The sequence below is a fragment of the Gorilla gorilla genome, chromosome 6, assembly GCF_029281585.2.
Source record: "Gorilla gorilla gorilla isolate KB3781 chromosome 6, NHGRI_mGorGor1-v2.1_pri, whole genome shotgun sequence".
Taxonomy (NCBI): domain Eukaryota; kingdom Metazoa; phylum Chordata; class Mammalia; order Primates; family Hominidae; genus Gorilla; species Gorilla gorilla.
The window spans coordinates 113,824,514-113,846,670 of record NC_073230.2 but is presented as its reverse complement, the minus strand read 5'-3'; the positions used below and the strand labels follow the sequence as shown (position 1 = coordinate 113,846,670).

The following is a 22,157-nucleotide window of genomic DNA, read 5'->3' as shown; positions in this document are numbered from 1 at the left end:
TGGTTAAGCCACCACCTTCTCTCACCTTGACTGCTGCATTGCCTTTCCCCGTCTCCTTGCTTTTGCTCTTCATTCGACCATTCATTTCTTTCACAACTGTCAGCTATTGATACTGTTTTGCTGTGTCTCCACCCAAATCTCATTTTGAATTGTAACTCCCACAATTCCCGCGTATTGTGGGAGGAACCCGGTGGGAGGTGACTGAATTATGAGGGCGGGTCTTTCCTGCGCTGTTCTCGTGATAGTAAATGAGTCTCACGTGATCTGATGGTTTATTTATTTTATTTTATTTATTTATTTTTTTGAGACAGAGTCTCGCTCTGTCGCCCAGGCTGGAGTGCAGTGGCGCGATCTCGGCTCACTGCAAGCTCGGCCCCCTGGGTTCACGCCATTCTCCTGCCTCAGCCTCCCGAGTAGCTGGGACTACAGGCGCCCGCCACTACGCCCGGCTAATTTTTTGTATATTTAGTAGAGATGGGGTTTCACCGTGTTAGCCAGGGTGGTCCCGATTTCCTGACCTCGTGATCCGCCCGCCTTCACCTCCCAAAGTGCTGGGATTACAGGCGTGAGCCACCACGCCCGGCGAGATCTGATGGTTTAAAAAAAAACAAGAGGTCCCCTGCACAAGCTCTCTCTTTGCCTGCTGCCATTCATGCAAGATGTGACTTGCTCCTTTTTGCCTTCTGCCATGATTGTAAGGCCTCCCCAGCCACGTGGAACTGTGAGTCCAATTAAACCTTTTCTTTTATAAATTGCCCAGTCTTGGGTATGTCTTTATCAGCATTGTGAAAATGGACTAATACAGCTATGTTTTATTTTTTATTTTCTTAGGGATAGAGTCTTGCTCAGTCCATTCTCAGCTGGAGTACAGTGGCACAATCATAGCTCACTGCAGCTTCAAACTCCTGGACTGAAGCAATCCTTCCACCTCAGCCTCCCACCTCAGCCTCCCCAGTATCTGGGACTACAGGCATGCGTTATCATGCCAGGCTGATTTTTATTTTTTATTTTTTTCAAGATGGGGGTCTTGATACGTTGCCCAGGCTGGTCTAGAACTCCTGGCTTCAAGCGATCCTTTTGCCTTGGCCTCCCGAAGTGCTGGGTTACAGGTGTGAGCCACTGCACCTGACCCTAGTTATCTTTTTAAGATATTCTGTTTATTTGATCTTATTTCATTGGATTATATTTGATACAAAAATGTAACATATATGCAATTTAAGAAGTGTAAAACAAATGAGCCTATGAACTGTCCACTCAAATTCTGAACTATTGACATAGCCTGTATGCATTTCCCTGATTGTAACCCCTCCCTACTCTTCAGAAGTAAACACAATTCTGGATTTTTTTTTTTTGTTATTCCTATACTTACATCTTTATAATTGTAGCATAGATGTATTTATTGCTAAACAATATACAGTTTAGTTTCTCTTTTTTTTCGAGATTTATATGTGGAGCCATAGTATATTTTCTGCAATTTGTTTTTTTCCGCATTCAACATTGTATTTCTGATCTAATGTAATCATTTATATTGATGTTTGTAACTGAGGTTTATTCATTTCCATGCTTACAGAGGTATTAAATTAGTCAATTAAAAATACTGCAAATTGCAAATAGTTTATTTATCCTTGTTGATGGACATTTTCCTTGTATTTTTAGCAATCTGTTAGACGAAGGTTTTCCATTTTTGTACATGGTTTTTGGTGCTTATGTGCAAGAATTTCTCCAGCATATATACCTAGGAATAAAACTGATGAATTTAGTGCATGCAAATGTTCAGTTGTAGAAGATAATGCCAAGTTGTTTTTCTTTTCCTCTCTCTTTTTTTTTTTTTTTTGGACAGAGTCTCATTCTCACCCAGGCTAGAACCGCCTCCGGGGTTCAAGCAATTCCTGTGCCTCAGCCTCCGGAGTAGCTGAGATTACAGGCACACGTCACCACGCCCAGCTAATTTTTGTATTTTTAGTAGAGATGGGGTTTCACCATGTTGGCCAGGCTGGCCTCGAACTCCTGACCTCAAGTGATCTGCCTGCCTTGGCCTCCCAAAGTTCTGGGAGTAGAGGGATGAGCCACTGCGCTCGGTCTATTTTGACAGTTATTTTATCTCAGCAGTTTAAATATATCATGCTAATGTATCTGGTATTTATTGTTGGCCCAGAAATTATTCCTTTGCAGGTGGTGCAAAGGATCAGCACGGGAGTTTTGACCTGCTCCGTTTCCGACCTGGGTCGGTTCACCCCTCCTTAGGCAACCTGGCGGTTCCCCACTCCAGGGAGGTCACCCTCTTGATGCTGAATTTAGCACGGACACCTGATGGGCACAGTGCACTGCAGCCCAGAGCTCCTGAGCTCAAGCCATCCTCCTGCCTCAGCCTCCAAGTAGCCAGGACCACAGGCACGCACCCTGAGGTATGCCATTTCTCTTTGGTTCTTGTTATGGTAGTTCCTCTGTCTTTTCCCTGTATTTTTACTGTCATGTCTTCCTTTATATTTATCTTGCTTGATACCTATTGTGCTTCCTATATGTGTGGATTCATATCTTTATCATTTTTGAAAAATTTTCAGACATTTTCTATTCAAATATTGCCTTTCCCTTATTCTATTTCTCCTGTTGGAAATCTGGTTAGATGTCTGTGTCTTCTCTGTTGTTTAACCTCTTTGTCATTTACCAACCCCTTGGCTTTTTGTATTGTATTCTGTGTAATTTCTTTAGATCTGTCTACTAGTTCACAGCTCCTCTCTTCAGTTATACCTGTTTGTAATTTACACATTGTACTTTAAATTTCAATGATTATAGTTTTAATTTCTAAGACTTAAAAAAATTTCCTTCTAATCTGATTATATGTAATGTACTCTTTATTGTATTCATTGTTTTAGACGCTGTCTTTATTTCCTTAACATGTAAAACATGATTATTTTATATTGTGTATCTGGTAATTCCACTATCTAAAATCTGTAGGATGATAAGTCGGCTGTTAGTTATATCTGCTGATTATCGCTTATAGTTTATTTGTATATTTAGTAATTTTTATTTTTATTTTTGAGACGGAGTCTCGCTGTCTCCCAGGCCGGAGTGCAGTGGCGCGATCTCGGCTCACTGCAAGCTCCGCCCCCTGGGTTCACGCCATTCTCCTGCCTCAGCCTCCCGAGTAGCTGGGACTACAGGCGCCCGCCACCATGCCAGGCTAATTTTTTTTTTTTTTTGTATTTTTAGTAGAGACGGGGTTTCACTGTGTTCGCCAGGATGGTCTCGATCTCCTGACCTCGTGATCCGCCTGCCTCGGCCTTCCAAAGTGCTGGGATTATAGGCGTGAGCCACCGCGCCCAGCCATATTTAGTAATTTTAAAATTGCAATTGCATACTTTGTTGAGCTTAATTGGTGAGAGCTATGCGAGAGATGCTTTCCTCTAGACAACAAATGCTTGTATCTGCCTGGTACCAGGGGCCCTAAAAAGCTCTTTAATTTCTTGGTTGGGGTTTCTTTGATCATATGGAGAGTGTAAGACTGAATTCCATACTTGACGGGGGCAGGCATATGATAAATTTCAAGGGGTCATTATTATTATTTTTTTTCCATCTAGAGCCAGTGTGGAGATGGTGTTCTTGAAAGATTTCTTTTGCTAGCATGAGGATTTTTCCTAGACCACTCTTGCCTAGGATGTAGCCATCTTCAAGCATCCTGCTTTAGGATGTGAATGTCAAATTTAACTCACCTGCTTCCAGTGGCCCAACGCTTAATCTTCCATTCCCTACTTTGTTACACAGATTTACCTTCAGGCAAGCCCAGTTTTTGCCTTTGCTTACATTTCACACTTAGTTTTCAGCTCACTCCACTTCTTTTTTGAAATGCTTTTGGAATTTCCCTTATTTTCTTATAATCTAAGCTGTGTGTTAAAAATAAACTTATTGTAATTTATCTAAGATTTAATAGTATGGCATAAGAAAGGCTTTTTAGAGGCTGGGCTCAATGGCTCACGCCTGTAATCCCAGTACTATGGGAGGCCAAGGTGGGTGGATAATGAGGTCATGAGTTCAAGAACAGCCTGGCCAACATGGTGAAACCCCATCTCTACTAAAAATACAAAAATTAGCTGGGCATGGTGGTGCGGAGGTTGCAGTTAGCCAAGATCGCCCCACTGCACTCCAACCTGGATGACAGAGCCAGACTCCGTCTTAAAAAAAAAAAAAAAAAAAAAAAAAAAAGAAAGGCATTTTAGAGTATCTAGTTTGTACTGCTAGATGCCGAAACCAAAAGTAATCTTTTAGAAATGTGAAATAGTTTATATCACTCTTCTGCTTAAGATCCTCCAGTGGCTTTTTCTCACACTTAAAATGTACAAACTATCCTGGCCTACAAAGCCCAGAGCTGAGTCCTAGCTTAGCCCACGTGGCTCCCCACTCTGCCACCTTGCCGTTCCTGGTCTGGCATGCCTTCTGCTTTTTTTCACATATGGCTTTTAAACGTTTGTTCAGGTCTCACTCTAAATGCCACCTTTTCATGGAGGCCTTACCTGACTCCTCTCTCCATTTCTCTGTCAATCACCCTGTTTTAATTCTCTTTAGGGCATCTATTATTAGCTGACATTTTCCAGTCTATTGTCTGTCTTCCCCTACTAGAACATAAGACCTATGAAAGGAAAGCAGGGTTTTGTGTGATTCACCACTATATTCTCAGAGTTTAGAACAGTTCTTGGCACATAGTAGGAACTCAGTACATATTTGTTGAATCATTAGAGCTGAGTGTTGACTACTTATTCCCTTTAGACGGGACCTAGGCTCTTCAGTGCTCCACAGTTCCCACTACTTCCTTTTAAAAATTTATTTTATTTAATTTAAAAAATTATTGGTTTTTTTTTTTTTTTAATTTTCAGAGAAGGAATCTCACTATATTGCCTAGGCTGGTCACATACTCCTGGACTCAAGTGATCCATCTGCCTCAGCCTCCCAAAGTGCTGGGATTAGAGGCCACTGTGCCAGGCCAGTTCCTACTACGCCCTATTATGTCCCCAGCTGAGCTTGCTTTGTGAATTTATTGGCCCTTGTACGCATTTGAATTTTCAATCCCTGCTCATAAATGTCACTCAAATTGTCTTCAGGATCTTCAGAGCAGAGACTTTTTTTTATGTTTCTTTTCTTCCTTCAATGTCTTGCATATAGTAGGAGGGGAAGGAATGATCATTCACTGAATATCCCCTACCTGTCAAACACAACAACAGTATAGTTTAATTTATATCCTTACAACAATGCTATGGAGCTGAGTAATATTATTTATATCTATTTTACCAGTGAGGACACTGAGGCTTAGAGTTGTTCAGAGTCATATAGTAAACCAAGGATCAGGGATTGGAACCCACTCAGACAACATATACCCAGTATGAAGTGTTGTTGCTTCATATACCCAGTATGAAGGGTTGCTCATGTGCGAGGAATGGTTGGTTGTTTTCAATTTGCAAAGGGGAGATTGGGCAATTGGATATTGCAGGTCAAGTTTTACTTGAGTAGTCCAGCTATTTATTTAGTTATCAATTTCATTCCACTGAGTGTATGGAGAATTAGCTGGAGATATTCCTACATTTGGCCAGAAGAGGCTTTGGAGATGTTAACCATGCCTTCTACATGAGAGTCCTGCTGTTGACAGATATGGAATCCAACAGCAGGGAGATTTTCCGAGATAGTTACTTCAGTGGAACCATCAGCTGTCACCAGATCACTGGCCAAAGACAGAAACTGAATGCACCAAATATGTACCACACCACCAAAAATTCTTTTAAGTAACAAAATCTTATTTTTATTTTTATTTTTTTACAGAAATTCAGGTATTCCAACAAATTTCTTTACATTTCTTGGACCTTAAAAAAATTACACACAACTTTTGGACGCAATACAACAGAACAGAATGAGAAAGGGAGTCACTTTTTTTGTTTTTTTTTAAAAAGATAAAAACCTACTTCTTATATTTAATTAACAATTAGTGATTTACATGTGTATTACCTATATACAAATGGTACATCGTCAATGACCCATCTTCAGAGCACTGTGGTATGCTAAATTACACTTAGGTTTTATGGCAAAAACTTTTTTAAAACATTCACATGTGGATAGGAAGTACTTTCTTAGTTTTGTTCACACCACTGTTAGTGATGTAGGACTCCCGATGGAATTTGTAGTTTGCATGGATTAGAGAAAGCCAATACCTTTTGTTTTTTATTGTAGATAAAGTAGACAGGTACCTCCCTTCAAATAAAATATGAATTCTTGAAAAGTTGTGTGTAATTAAATTTAGTAAGTAGGGTGTTATGGATGTAGTAGGGAGCTAATACTTAAAGCAACAAATAATCCTCAGAATGACTAATACTTTAGTTGTAGATACTAAGTATTCCCTTAATTTGGTTCTTTAGAAAAGCCACATCTCTGTGAATTGGGTTTTACTCCTTTGAGCATACCCATAATATGCTTTTAGCCATTTGAAACATAATGCCATTTATGGTGAAAAGATGGCCCGTACCAGAAACATTTGGCTAAAATAGGAATGTGGTCCTAACAGAGAGAGGGTAAGAGAAGTGAACCCTGATCTGTATCACTTCTTGTGTTATCCTCCATCTGATGTTCTAGTGATATACACTGATTTGTTCTAATTTTGAATACATGAATAAAAGCATTCTACATGTCCATGTTTTCTCCTCAGGTATAGAACATGGTTTGGCTTCCATTAAGTACCCTTGCATGTATTTTAGCTTGTGTTCATTCTCAGGCAATGGGCTATTTCAATATTAAATATTTGTTTGTTGTTGGATATTAGCAGGATATGTGGTGAGGGTGATGATGGGGGAAGCCTGGGAGCAAATGATTGTTGAAGTCAACTGGTTAGTTGTTAACTACTTCCAGATGTCAGCCAACTAAAATGAATCTGAGTATTTTTGAAACCAACATTAGTAAACAAAAAGGTAACTTATTCCTACCGAGTTTTTTTCAACCTGTATGAGTATATAGTCATTTATTTCTAAGGCTATTAAATTATTATTTATTTTGTTAGTACCACTTACTATTATTTAGAAATATGTTTAATGGAATGATTTTTAAAAAAATAAAAATGAGTTCCCATCAGTAAGGGAAATAGAAGACATGGATTTCTGATAACATGTATGGCAAAGAAATAGGAAAAAAGTAGGAGATATTTTAGATACTTATTTATAAAGTATATTAAATTCCTATGCATATACTAGGGAGAATTAGAAAAAAAGTGTTTATTTGATAGTAGCCTATAATATTACACGTGAGCTTCCAAGGTGAAAATGAACTTTTTCTATATTTTTCAGAGTTCCTTGATGCTGTTTCCTGAAAGATAGGGAAATCTATGTTGCTTGGGAACCTATGATGTAAAGATGTACTTCCTGTAATATACAGCTTGATGGAGTAATAGTATATGGCGTAAACACTTTCTCAGTAATAACTTGTATGGACAGATTAAACAGAACACAGACTTGGTAAAAAGTTTGAAGCGTTACGTCTCTTAATAACTGAGTGGTTGTAACTAATTACACAGTGAAGTAAATGAATGGTAGAGATGAAGAACCAAAGGTCACGGCTCCTATGAAAACATTCAGAGGCATTTTCTAAGATGCGTCCTCAATAAATGACGCTTGATCAGCCTCTTGGCTATTGGGATAGGAATAATTTAGAACTAACTGCCTTTTTAAAAATTCTGTTGAAAGGTTAAAGCTTTTTGTTTTCAGTTTGATTTAAAAAGGACAGTTTACAAACCTCAGTACGTATATATTTTACATGTTAACTCTAGAGCATTTATATTCCTCTTCCTTAATATATTTCCTGAATATGATTTTTCATGAACGTTTTCTGATCTCATCCAATGAGTTTCCAATGAGCTGGTGTTTAATCCATGATCACATCTCTTTCCAGAAAATCACTCCCATCTCTGCTGATCTAGATTTAGAAAGTACGTTGACAAGTGAATGTTCCATTCTTGTTCATATTCATCCATATACTCTGATCTCTCTCAGGCGTATTCCTTCTTGATGTTGATGTACAAAAGCTGTTATTCGATTTGTTTAGCTGTTATTCGATTTGTTTTGTGCTCATTCTAGAGAATATTGGCTTAGCAGAACTGCAGAAATTGAAGGGAAGAGAGAGAAAAAGGGTGGGGGGAGAGAAAAAATACATCATTTTCTGTCTGCAAGATTTTTGTGCATAATATTTGTCATGGAAAAACTATACCAATGAATGGTTCAAATGCATTTTGCATTTGTTACCAAACAATACTGGAAAGTTTGAGATTTCTGTTCCATTCAACCCACAGTACAGTCTTCCCAGCAAGAAGAACATAAGTATTCCCTCCATCTGGGTCAAGATTAGAGGCTGCTTTGAAGGAGCAAGGAAAAATGTGGACCGTTCCCAAGTATCACTGACTTTTCTGCTTAGCATGGAAAAATGTGTCACTTGAGTGTTTTCCTTTTCTTTCCAAGTTTTATTTATTTGAACTCAACATTATAGCAGCTACAAAAGAAATTATTATAAAGATTAATCACCCACAATTTAATCACTTGGACACAACTGTTTTCTTCCTATATTTCTTTCCATTCCTTATCTAAATGGGAAATTATTTTATACAATTGTAATTACAGTATAGATGATACTTTAAACATTTAAACATTACATTAAAGACAATTTTCTAAATTTCCATTGTCCATATCATCAGCATAAGTTTCTTTTATTTATTTATTTACTTAATTTATAATATAGAGACAGGGTTTCACCATGTTGCCCAGACTGATCTCGAACTCCTGAGCTGAAGTGAGCCACCTTCCCCAGCCTCCCAGAGTGTAGGGATGACAGGTGTGCGCTACCGTGCCCCACCATCAGCATGAATTTTCAATGGCTGCATAATATTCTGCCTCATTCTCATTCCTTTCCACTCTATGCTCAATTTTCCATTTGCAACTGTTTCACTATTGTCAGACATATGGTAGGTTTCTGATTTATTATTATAAATATGAATATCTTTTATATAAAGATCTATTTATATTTTAAAATATTTCTTGGCTGGGTGTTACGGCTCACACTTGCAATCCCAGCATTTCGGGAAGCTGAGGCGGGAGGATCTTTTGAGCTCAGAAGTTTGAGATCAGCTTGTAGTCATCATAGTGAAACCCCATCTCTACAAAACATACAAAAATTAGCCGAGTGTGGTGGTGCGCCTGTAGTCCCAGCTACTCAAGGGGCTGACGTGGGAGGATCGCTTGAGCCCAGGAGGTCGAGGTTGTGATGAGCAAAGATCGCGCCACTGCACTCCAGCCTGGGTGACAGAGTAAGACCCTCCCTGTCACACACAAAAAATTTTGTTTCTTTTGGATGAATTCTCAGGGGATAATTACTTTTCCTTTTCTCCAATAGATTAGGGACTGATCCTGTATCAATACAGCTAGACCTCAAACAGTATGATTAACCTTATTCTTTGAATGATTTTCATAGATTTTTGTCACTGTGAACCAGGGGTTAAGGGTATCTTATATATTGGGAAGTTGGGTAAATACAGCTAGCTGGTCACGGTGTGCCATATTTGGGCCAAAAGGAAACAGCCTGTTAGGCTTTGCATCACAGAGCACTTTATTTTTTATTTATTTGTTTTTATTTTTATTTACTTTTGAGATGGAGTCTCACTCTGTCACCCAGGCCAGAGTGCAGTGGCATGATCTTGGTTCACTGCAACCTCTGCCTCCCAGGTTCAAGCGATTCTCCTGCCTCAGCCTCCGGAGTAGCTGGGATTACAGGCATGTGCCACCACACCTGGCTGATTTTTGTGTTTTTAGTAGAGACAGGGTTTTGCCATGTTGGCCAGGCTGGTCTTGAACTCCTGACTTCAAGTGATCCACCTGCCTCGGCCTCCCAAAGTGCTGGGATTATAGGCATGAGCCACTGTGCCCAGCCGAGGTTTTGCGTCACAGAGCACTTTAAAACACAAGATAAGATATGGTTTCTGAATGTGTGCTAGAAAATCCTCTGGATCATTCTGTTGTTGTTTTTGGTATGTTCCCCCTTGTTTTTCAACACACTTAAAAAAATTGTATCCACATTATGATCTTAATGAACTTCTCTCAGCAAGAGAACTCACGGTTACTTTAATATACCCAGACTACACAGAGGATAATTGAAATATGATCATGTCATAATGATGATTAGTCTATAATGATTATCTGATATTGAGCCATGCTGGCAGACGCCCTACGGAAAGGAATACTTTCTTTAGATATTATTAAAAGCAAAACAATCAACCACTGTGGAAAGCAGTTTGGAAATTTCTCCAACAACTTAAAACAGAACTATCATTCAACCCAGCAATCCCATTAGTGGCTATATGCCCAAAGGAAAATAAATCCTTCTACCAAAAAGACACATGCACTCATATGTTCGTTGCAGCACTATTAACAATAGCAAAGACATGGGATCCACCTAGGGGCCCATTAGTAGTGGACTGGATAAAGAAAATGTGGTACATATACACCATGGAATAGTATGTGGCCATAAAAAATTGGCTGGGCACTGTGGCTCATGCCTGCTATCCCAGCACTTTGGGAGGCCAAGGTGGGCAATCACTTGAGGTCAGGAGTTCGAGACCAGCCTGGTCAATATGGCGAAAACCCATCTCTACTAAAAATACAAAAATTAGCTAGGCATGGTGGCAGGCACCTGTAGTCTCAAGCTACTTGGGAGGCTGAGGCAGGAGAATCACTTGAACCCGGGAGGCAGAGGTTGCAGTGAGCTGAGATCACACCACTGCACTCCAGCCTGGGTGACAGAGCAAGACGCTGTCTCAAAAAAAAAAAAAAAAAAAGTATAACTAGAGGGATGAATAGGGAGACCACAGAGGGCCATCTACGTGTGTGTAGGGCAGGGGAAAACGGGGTCAGGAGGGTAGTCCTCATTTTCTTGAGGTTCTCAAGTAAGTACACTCCTAATTTCATAATAGAAAAGCCTGCTTTGGTGTGAATCATTCGTTGGCATCCATGAACCAGAGACTCCCTGTTTCTCTCTCCTTGGTGCTAAGCTGCCTGGTTTGACTTTATGACATCACAGGATGAAGGAAAAGTAAGATTGCCAAGAAGGAAGTACATGTATCTAAGGCTGCATCCCAGTCAGGGTGAGACCTGTTCTCAGTGGGCTGGGAAGGGAGCAGTGAGTGTTGGAAGGACTTTAGATCAGACCCTAGGGTAGTGACACCCATACCTGCGGGAGGTAGAGGGGAGAAGGAAGCCTCCGGCAGGGCAGATGTCTCCCTGGGAAGATCCTCAGCTCTCTTACAGGAAGGGAACATTTGCGGCCAGTTTCACAAAACTTTCTCTTTCTCCTTCATCATCTGGGCCCACAGCCTGGGGCCTGACCCTAACAGGTCATTCATCAACAACCCTTCTTGAATCTGCTCTGGTCTTGGGTCACCTGTGGCCTTCATATGGCCAAATCCCTCATTAGATCCCTCGCTGTAACTTCACTCTTTTTGTTTTTCTTGAGACAGAATCTCACTCTGTTGCCCAGGCTGGAGTGCAGTGGCGTGATCTCGGCTCACTGCAACCTCTGCCTCCCTGGTTCAAGCGATTCTCCTGCCTCAGCTTCCCGAGTAGCTGTGATTACAGGTATGTGCCACCATGCCCAGCTAATTTTTTATTTTTAGTACAGATGGGGTTTCACCATGTTGGCCAGGCTGGTCTCGAACTCCTGAGCTCAGGTGATCCACCCACCTCGGCCTCCCAAAGTGCTGGGATTATAGGAGTGAGCCACCGCACCTGGCCTAATCTCACTATTGATTAGTCAGTCCTTCATTCCTAAAGCTCTCTTCTTCTTCCTCCTCCCCCTCCTCCTCCTCCTCCTTCTCCTCTCCCTCCTCCTCCTTCTCCTCTCCCTCCTCCTCTTCCTCTTCTTCTTTTTGAGACAGGGTCTTGCTCTGTGACTCAGGCTTCTTGACTACAGCAGCATGATCATAGCTCACTGCGGCCTCTACCACCTCCAGGCTCAAATGATCCTCCCACCTCAGCCTCCCACATAACTAGGACCACAGGCACGCGTTACCATGCCCAGCTAATTAAAATTTTTTTTTTATAGAGATGGGGTCTCATTATGTTTCCCAGGCTGGTTTCAAACTCCTGGACTCAAGTGATCCTCCCACCTTGGTCTCCTGAAGTATTGGGATTACAGGCATGAGCCACTGCACCTGGCCATTAAAGGTTTCTTCTTTGTTGAGTATTGTCAACTCTGGGACTGTACTTCTGACCCACAGTATCTGTGGTGGGCAGGGAGCTGAGAAGTAAGTGGGAAAATGAAAGTGTGAAGCCAGTGAGCCAGGCCTGGAATAGGGTGAGGCAAGTGAGTGTCTAGGGTATAAAATTTAAGGAGCTCACTTGCAGGGTCATGCAAGTGTGAGGTGAGTGCTTCTTTAAAACTTGCAGGGCCAGTCGTGGTGGCTCATGCTTGTAATCCCAGCACTTCGGGAGGCTAAAGTGGCAGGATTGCTTGACCCAGGAGTTCAAGACCAGCCTGGGCAACATAAGGAGATGCTGTGTCTACAAAAAATAAAAAAAAATTAGCCAGGTGTGATGGTGCACACCAGTGGTCCCAGCTACGTGGGAGGTTTAGGTGGGAGGATCGTTTGAGACCAGGAGGTCGAGGCTGCAGTGAGCCATGAACGCACCACTGCACTCCAGACTGGATGACAGGGCAAGACTGTCTCAAAAAAGAAGCAAACAAACAAACAAAAAAACAAAAAAGCTTGCCCCCTAGGTACCTAGCTTGCCTCACCCTAATCCCAGCCTTGCCCATGAGTGCATGCTGCTCATCAGAAGGCGTGCTGGGAATGTTTGCTTGGATTGGAGTTACTTAGACACAGCGACCAGAGCATTTTTTTTCTTCCTACTGCATGACACCACCACGCAACAGAAACCCCAGGGCATGCAGAAGTTCTGCAGACTCTTAGGCTGAATAAAAATAACCAGCTGTGATCAGAACACAACCACTCCCCACAGAATATCAGGAAAACACTTTGTCGGGGGAGTAAAATTAGAATGTTATTACAACTACTTAGATAGTATGCACATGAAGAGTTTTCCACCTGAAGGCTTGGCAAGGACTAGCTCTTCAAACACATTTGTAAAGACAGTAAGTGGAAGGAAATAAAAGTCAGAATTTTCCTCTCCAGATGTGGCCATCACTCCTTCAGTCTTAAGACTGTGAGACACGAGGACAATTTGCAGAATTTGGTGGAAGCATCAGTGTGGTGTAATTGCCACCTTGTGAAACATTCTGCTCTTTTAAAAACTTGGCTAACATTTCCCATGCACCATGGATGTTGCCTATCAGGGGAGGTAATTTAAAATATGTCACATTCTCCCAGGTTTGTACAGAGCAGGAATGAATAAGTAAGTCATTCAATGCTGCTTTGGATCTTTGTTCAGTCAGGTTTGTCCTTGTAACATGTCATGGGCTCGGAGTTGCCCATGTTACATTTCCAAAGGGCTCTTTGCAAATCCTTTTCAAAGCTGTCATTTGAATCACTGCTCATGAGTGCAGCATTTATAATGGCCCTATTGTCCAGGCTATCTAAATGCTACTTGGCTGAATTTTCCACGTGTTTACAGATGTTGAAATGTCTCCTGTGGTTGGTTTCTGCTCATTGTTCCTATCTGACCTTTTTAATTAGGGTCTGGAGCCCCCACAGTCAGGAGAGCTGACTCCTCCTGTCTCCCTTTGGATCTGACATACCGATTTCAACACAGGAGACGATGGAGGATAATTACTAAAATTATTCTAGCTACTTATGCAGATCTTCGGTGAGAAGGGGCAGAAAATGGCCTAAGAGTCAGGCCTTGATAATTCTGTGCTATTTCTGTATGCAGTGGACAATGAGACTTTGACACAAGGCACAACACTTTCTCATGTGTTTTTTTCTTTGGAAAGTTAAGTATTTCACAAGAAGGGATTTCAATTAATTCATGAACATCTCTTTCTCTTCTTCTTCCACTCCTTCCCCTTAAGGAACACTGTGAAATATATTAAAAGCAAGAAAACAGGCACAATTACTTGGCAGGCCTTACCCAGGCACATTGAAAATAGAATGTTGCTGCTGATTTATAAATCCTAATAATATTAACTGTCCAGTTTTGGCATGAAGCCATTCCATATTTTACATAGATTGAAAGGCTTTTACTATTGAAGTCCAGAAGACAGGTCCATGGCAGGGTGACAGTGTAGCATCCTTGACTCTTAGTGCATTTGACGAGAACTAATAAATTGGCAGCCAGGCACGGCGGTGGCTCACGCCTGTAATCCCAGCACTTTGGGAGGCCAAGGTAGGCAAATCACCTGAGGTCAGGAGTTCGAAACCAGCGTGTCCAACATGGTAAAACCCTGTCTTTACTAAAAATACAAAAATTAGCCAGGTATGGTGGCAGGTGCTTGTAATCCCAGCTACTTGGGAGGCTGAGGCAGGATAATCACTTGAACCCAGGAGGCGGAGGTTGCAGTGAGATGAGATCTCGCCACTGCACTCCAACCTGGGTGACAGAGTAAGACTCCATCTAAAAAAAGAATTAATAAATTAGGTGGTGATCCTAATGTTCTGTCCCTACTTTAGTGACTGACATGCACTTTCCTGAAAGTGCTGTCCTTTGAAATACTTTGAAAGTGTTGGCTTTTCAAAATAATAAATTCATCTCTGTTCATTGTCATTTAATATTGAGCTTCATACATGTTCCTTTAAGCTTCCTCTCCTTCCTGTGTGGGAAAGACTACCAGCTTTGTATCATTTTCCCGTTTCTTGATTTTGTCCTTACTTCCCTTCCTGCCAGAGGTACTCTCTCTCTCTCAGCGAGGTCTGTCCCACAGGTGTTCTTTCTCCAAATATCATCTTGAAGTCAATTGGCCTTCCTTGATAATATGTTTCCTGATTTTCTCGGCGGCATATAGTTCAGTGGTTAAATGTGTGTGTTCAGGAGCCATTCTCCCTGGCTTTCAACCCTAATTCAACAACTTACCAGCTGGGTAACTCTAGAGAAGATGTTTTACATATCTGTGCTTCAATTTCCCCATTCAAAAGGCTGGGGTACTTCCTTTCCAACCTGTCCTGAAGATTGAAATGACGCTTATAAGGTGTTTATACAGAAAATATAAACCTGGCACATAGAAAGAGCTCAATAAATATTGACAGTATATATATATATATATATATATATTAGAGATGGGGTCTCACTCTGTCACCAAGGCTGGAATGCAGTGGCAAAATCACAGCTCACTGCAGCCTTGACTTTCTGGGCTCAAGCGATCTTCCCACCTCAGCCCCGTAAGTAGCTGGGACTACAGGCGCATACCACCATGCCTGGCTAATTTTTGTAGAGACAGAGTTTTGTTGCCAAGGCTGGTCTCGAACTCCTGGGCTCAAGCGATCCACCTGCCTCAGCCTCCCAAAGTGCTGAGATTATAGGCATGAGCCATCATGCCTAGCCAATAATTTTTTTTTAGACACAGTGTCTCATGCTGTCACTGAAGCTGGAGTGTAGTGTCAAGATGACAGCCCACTGCAGCCTCAAACTTCCGAGCTCAAGCAGTTCTCCCACCTCAGCCTCCCAGAGTGCTGGGATTACAGGCATGAACCACCGCGCCTGGCCCTTTCCAGCTTCGTGGCCCATAAATGTCTTTCTGAAGGAACTGGAAGCCATATCTTTGAAATGTAAACATCAGAGGAGATTGTGCCCCTCTCTCCCAGTTTCTGAGTGAGGGCAGGAGCCTAACTTTGGTAGGTGCCTTGCTTCCAGTTGTAAAACTACCTGTCATAAAGACAAGAGAAGTTTATTTTCCTTTTGTATAAAACCAGTTAATTAACAGATAATCACCCTCAATTACCAGGTGAATTTAGGATGCACTATATGTAATAAATGGTGCTGCCAAGTCCTCTTACTTGAGGACTAGTTATTGTGTGTCTTGATAACTTTTATGTAATGGGTGGTACTGGCTGTATAAAAGGGTGAGATTTCGGCTGGGCACAGTGGCTCACACTTGTAATCTCAGCACTTTGGGAGGCTGAGGCGGGCAGATCACCTGAGGTCAGGAGTTCGAGACCAGCCTGGCCAACTGTTGAAACCCTGTCTCTAATAAATACAAAAATTAGCGGGGTGTGGTGGTGGTTGCCTGTAATCCCAGCTACTAGGGAGGCTGAGGCAGGAGAATCGCTTGAGCCTGGGAGGTGGAGGTTGCAGTGAGCCGAGACGGTGCCACTGTACTCCAGCCTGGGCAACAGAGCGAGACTCTGTATCAAAGAAAAAAAAAAAAAGGGGGTGACATTTCTTTCTGTCAGCAATCTCTTAGCAAATTGCCTGTGATGTGGATCCCATTCTGGTTTAATTCTTATTCAGTAATACACCTTTTCTTTTTCTACTACCTTTATGGAAAGGTTTTCTGGGTTGGGAGAAGATGTTGTTATTAATTATATTACTTGAACAAAGTATATTGATATATCTGTGTTTGTGCATCTAATTGCTTTATTTAATGCTTTATTTAATCCTCTTTTAGCAAGGAATTTACAATAGAAAGGATTGTCTTTTGCAAATTTCTCAGAAAGCACTAGAATCAGTGTATTTAATAAGTAGATTACTAACAATTATCTATAAAAACCCAAGTGATGTTCCCCTTTCTTCTAAATACTCTGTAAGTTTCAGTGATATTGTGGTAAGGCACAGCTCTTTAAAATCTTAAGTGCCTTCTCTCCTCCAGGAAGCTGTGAGGCTTTCGTTTCTCAGCATGTGAACCTATGGTCTTAGTGAATCTTTAGCAGGCAGAGAGTTCAGGATCATGAAGTTTTACATGCCTTTGTTACCACAGATTTAATAGTCCTGGTCCTAATTATCCGTATGGGTGTTTATTGTAATGAAATAAGACATTTGAGTATGATGTATGCTTCCTCTCTAGACCAAAGGGAAGCGGACTGCAGAGTCCAGAAGGCAATTTATACCCAAGATCTAATGAACACGCACACATAAGCACACACACCTACGGCCCTGTGAGAGAAGTAACCAAGAATTAAGGCATTTAGTAGCTGTGCAATACATCACCGGCTGGCTGACACTGGTTAGCCACAAATGACGTGGCAGTCATTGAAAGCCAGAGACTGCTAAATAGAATTTTAGAATTTTGGGGCTTTCTAAAATGCAGAAATAAACAGATTGTTCTTCAGCTTAAAACTTTTTTTTTTTTTTTTGAGATGGAGTCTCACTCTGTCACCTGGGCTGGAGTGCAGTGGTGCAATCTTGGCTCATTGCAATCTCTGCCTCCCGTGTTCAACTGATTCTCCTGCCTCAGCCTCCCAAGTAGCTGGGACTACAGGTGTGCGCCACCATGCCCAGCAAATTTTTGTATTTTTAGTAGAGATGGAGTTTCATCATGTTGGCCAGGCTGGTCTTGAACTCCTGACCTCAAGTGATCCACCTGCCTTGGCCTCCCAAAGTACTGGGATTACAGGCATGAGCCGCCGAGCCCAGCCCAGCTTAAAACTTTTTAGCAGTGATACCTTCTACTAAATATGCATGACAGCCTAGCACAGCTAATGAGGCCTCCTGTGGCCTCTCCCTGCTCCAGTCCCTCCTCTGGGGTTTCCCACCTCAGACTGCGCTCCCAGCACCCTGGATGTGTTCTACCTCTGGGCCTTTGCTCCACCTCTGGGCCTTTGCTCCTTCTGCTGGAAAAGCCCTTCCTCCAGTTTTCTAACTGGTGAACACCTGTTCATGTTTCACATTTCATCATTTCATCTTAGGTTGCTTCCCTGGGAGGCATTTCCTGAACTGTTCTTATCTTTTTTGGGTTTCTGTTTTGCCCCAGTCATCCGTTAATGGAGCTCACCTTTTGGACAGTGAGCTCCTCAAGTGCAAGGGCCACTTCACCCATGCAAGTGGTAACTGGGCCTGACCCTGCTTAGCTTCTGAGATCAGGCAAGATTGGGCATGTTCAGGTGGGTATGGCTGCAGACAATGGGCATTTTCGAGAAGCCACTGTGTCCCTAGCACCCAGAGGAAAGCCTGGCACATAGTTGCTGCTCAACAACCCCTGGTGTTTACTGAAAGGAGCCTTAGGCTGTGGACTGAATTATGTCTCCCAAAGTGTAAATATTGAAGCCCTAACCCCCAATACGACTGTATTTGGAGATAGCGCCTTTAAGAGGACAATTAAGATAAAATGAGATCTTCAGGGTGGGGCCCTAATCCAATATGACTGATCTCTTTATAGGAGGAAGAAATACCAGGCGCGCATGCTCCGAGAAAAAGCCGTCTGAGGACGCAGCAAGAAGGCCGCCATCTACAAGCCAAGGAGAGGGGCCTCAGGAGAAATCGAACCTGTCACACCTTGATCTTGGATTTCCAGCCTTCAAAACTGTGAGAAAGTAAATTTCTGTGTTCAAGCTACCAGGTCTGTGGGATTTTTTATGGCAGCCCTAGCAGACTAAGACAGGCATCAATGGTTCCAATGTTTTCATTTTTTTTCAGGTAAGCAGACCGAAGCCCAGAGAGATGAAGCAATTTGCCCAGTCACATACCAAGTTAACTGAAGAGTTGGGATTAGAATCCAGCTCTTGTGACTTCTCTCTTTCCAGTTTCCTTCCCACTCCCCCCACTGAAAAGCTTTTGAGTGACTCTTTTAGAAATCCCGGTTCTGTATATGAAGCAGAATTGAGCACAGCTGCTCTAATGAAGGGCTCAGAGCTCCCAGGCTTTTCTCTCTCCCCTGCCCCTTTTCCCTGTTGCACCTCTGCAGTGTCCTGAGGGTTGATGGAATCTAGTTTGAAAGCTATTGCTCTACTCCACTGCCTCCTGAATGCAATGTCACAAATTTTCCCAACTTGACATTTCTCTCACACTGACATAAAGCATTAGAAACCTGTTGTGAAGTAGGAAAGCTAACTCGGTCAGTAGCTGATAAGATAAGCTGGCCTAGGGGATAGATGATTAGGATTTCAGAGAAGGAAAGGTCACCCAAGTGATTTGACTCTGTCCTGGGGTGATGATATAGTGAAGATTTCTACAGATGCAGCAGAAACATCCGGAAACCAGGTGTGTCCCAGCTCTGGTCGGGGACCCATTTCATAAATTGGCAAATATCCAGAATATACACATGGCTTATTCTGAGGTGTACTGAAGTTTCAATAAAGCTACTTTGGTAATGACTAGGAGAAGAAAATCCTATGGCTGGACTTCGTTAATGTTGTATGGCCAAGGACAGTGTTTCTCTAATTATGGCCTGTGAACCTCCCTGGATCTCGATCACCTGCATATTTGGAAATATGCAGGTTCCAGGGTCCCACCTGAAACTACAGAATCAGTATTGAGATCCCAGGTGATTCTCATGTACACTCAAGTGTAAGATTATTAGCACCTGGACTTTGGAAGCAGCCAGATAAAAGTTTGGATCCTGGGTTGGCTGCTTCCTAGATGTGGCCAAGTCATTTTACTTGCCATGCTTTTGCTTTTCCTGTCTGTAAAGTGGACATGATACCTATTTTACAGGGTGGTCTTGAGGAATAAGGTCAGCATTAAACATTTATCCTCTTTAGGGAGACAGAGAGAGGAGATGAAATAGAGTAGAATTGAGAAAAGCAGTTTCTTAGACCTCCCTGTGAAGTTTTTCTTATTTCAACAAATAATAAAAAATTCATATACTTTCTTAGTGCTTGTTTGGACTGAAGAATTTAAAAATAACTTGAGAGTTTTATAGGCATCAAGGATGATGTCTGAGTGCTGGAAATACTTGACCTTTGGCTGGAAGGTGGAGTGAAGGTGCCAGCGGACTGAACCCTGGGAGACTGTCTTCTGTTTTGTGAATGTGGTCATGCTCTGAGTCAAATGATGTCCCTGGTAAGGACATCTCCCAGAAAAGCTTAGAAATCAGCTGTAATCCTTGTTCCCTGCAAGACCCTTGACTTGGATGTTAAGAGTTCCCTATAATGATAATAGCTACCTTTACTGAGCACTACTTGTTAGCCAGGCATTGTGCTAAGTGCTTTATGTGCATTATGCTATGCAATCCTGCAAATACCGTTACGGGGCAGGTAATATTATTAATGCTGTTTTAGCAATGACAAAAGTAACTCACTGATTAGGACTCTGAGTAGTATCCATACCACTGTAAGGATAACAAAGAGCAAAGGCAGATTAGGTCCGGCTCTGCTGTTTGTTGGGTGTTTTACTTAGATTTAACCCCTAGACAAGTCTGAGTCTTGATATGGTCTTGCCTATTACTCTACTTCTTTCTCTGCTGTGCACAGATGGAGACTGGCATCTGTATTAATACCAGGTTGTGTGCTTAAAGTCCAATGAATAGCATTTTTTTTTTTTTTGAGATGGGGTCTCATTCTGTTGCCCCGGCTGGAGTGCAGTGGTACGATCTCTGCTCACTGCAACCTCCGCCTCCCAGGTTCAAGCAATTCTCCCACCTCAGCCTCCTGAGTAGCTGGGATTACAGGGGTATGCCACCATGCCTGGCTAATTTTTGCATTTTTAGTAGAGATGGGGTTTCACCATGTTGGCTAGGCTGGTCTCGAACTCCTGACCTCAGGCGATCCACCTGCCTTGGTCTCCCAAAGAGCTGGGATTACAGGCGTGAGCCACTGCACTGAGCCCAATGAATAGCATTTAATAAATGTTTGTAAATGCTCTGAATGTACTATGATAATACAACAAAGTTGTACACATAAGATTATCATAGCAAAAACTGGAGAGTAACCTTGGTTACTTCTATATAGTTATTTAATTTTAGTTTTTTTTTTTTGAGATGGAGCCTTGCTCTGTCACCCAGGCTGGAGTACAGTGGCGTGATCTTGGCTCACTGCAACCTCCACCTCCTAGCCTCCTAGGTTCAAGCGATTCTCCTGCTTCAGCCTCCTGAGTAGCTGGGACTACAGATATATACCACCATGCCCCTTTAATTTTTGTATTTTTGGTACAGATGAAGTTTCACCATTTTGGCCAGGCTGGTCTTGAACTCCTGACCTCAAGTGATCAGCTCACATCTGCCTCCCAAAGTGCTGGGATTACAGGTGTGAGCCACCGTGCCAGGCCAATTTTTTTTTTTTTTTTTTTTTTTTTTTTAGAGACAGAGTCTTGCCTTGTCATCCAGGTTGGAGTGTAGTGGTATGATCACAGCTTACTGCAACCTCAAACTCTTGGGCTCAACTGATCCTCCAGCCTCAGCCTCCCAAGTAGCTATGGCTACAGGTGCATACAATCAAATGCCTGGCTAATTAAAAACATTTTTTTTTCTGTAGAGATAGTTTCTTGCTATGTTGTCCAGGCTGGTCTTGAAATCCTGGCCTCAAGCAATCCTCCTGCCTCAGCGTTGGATTACAAGCATGAGCCACTGTGCCCAGCCTATACAGCCATTTAAAATGATTGTATAGATCTATAATAAATGAATAACATACATACCATAATAAAAGAATAAAGCAGGATATGAAGTAGCATGATTAATGGAATCTCATTTTTGAAAATCAAATATGTTTATATGTACATAGAAAAAATATAGAAGGATCTACCCCATAATGTTAGTTGAGCTCTGAATGGTAGATTTAGGATTTTTTTTTTTTTTTTTGAGACAGTCTCGCTCTGTCACCCACACTGGAGTGCAGTGGCGTGGTCTCAGCTCACTGCAACCTCTGCCTCCCGGGTTCAAGTGATTCTCTTGCCTCAGCCTCTGGAATAGCTGGGATTACAGGTGCCCGCCACCACACCTAGCTAATTTTTGTATTTTTAGTAGAGATGGGGTTTCTCTATGTTGGCCAGGCTGGTTTTGAACTGCTGACCTCGTGATCCACCTGCCTCAGCTTCCCAAAGTGCTGGGATTACAGGTGTGAGCCACCATGCCCTACGATTTAGGATGTTTTTTGACTCTGAAAAAGAAAAATTGTCTGATTTTTCTTTTTCTGTTTTTATTTTTACAGTGAGCTGAACACACATCATTTTTATAACTGGGAAAAATGTGCCACTATTATTTTGAAAATTAAATTCCTTGGAAATAAAAAGCTAAACATTCTACCATCTTCCATGTTATTGTGGGTTTGTATTTGCTTCTCTAAGAGAGTGATTAGGAGATGCTCTGAAGACTCTCAGCACACCAAAAGGATAGCT

The 22,157-nt window shown here is 42.0% G+C and overlaps 1 protein-coding gene and 1 long non-coding RNA gene across 4 annotated transcripts in view; one reads left to right on the top strand and one right to left on the bottom strand.

The window, feature by feature from the left end:
• Positions 1 to 19,721, top strand: part of LOC101142525 (uncharacterized) — a 79,554-nt gene extending 59,833 nt beyond the window's left edge. For both annotated transcript variants that reach the window (XR_010134726.1, XR_002006917.4), the window contains 3 exons: positions 2,156 to 2,405; positions 18,268 to 18,421; positions 18,525 to 19,721. This is a non-coding gene — a long non-coding RNA (uncharacterized lncRNA). The remainder of the gene's footprint in view (positions 1 to 2,155; positions 2,406 to 18,267; positions 18,422 to 18,524) is intronic.
• Positions 5,760 to 22,157, bottom strand: part of LHFPL3 (LHFPL tetraspan subfamily member 3) — a 554,202-nt gene continuing 537,804 nt past the window's right edge. For both annotated transcript variants that reach the window (XM_031012787.3, XM_031012786.3), the window contains one exon: positions 5,760 to 8,119. Coding sequence is in view for 1 of the 2 variants with exons in the window: in XM_031012786.3 (XP_030868646.2) it covers positions 8,091 to 8,119 (29 nt within the window). In the remaining variant the exon portion in view is untranslated. The remainder of the gene's footprint in view (positions 8,120 to 22,157) is intronic.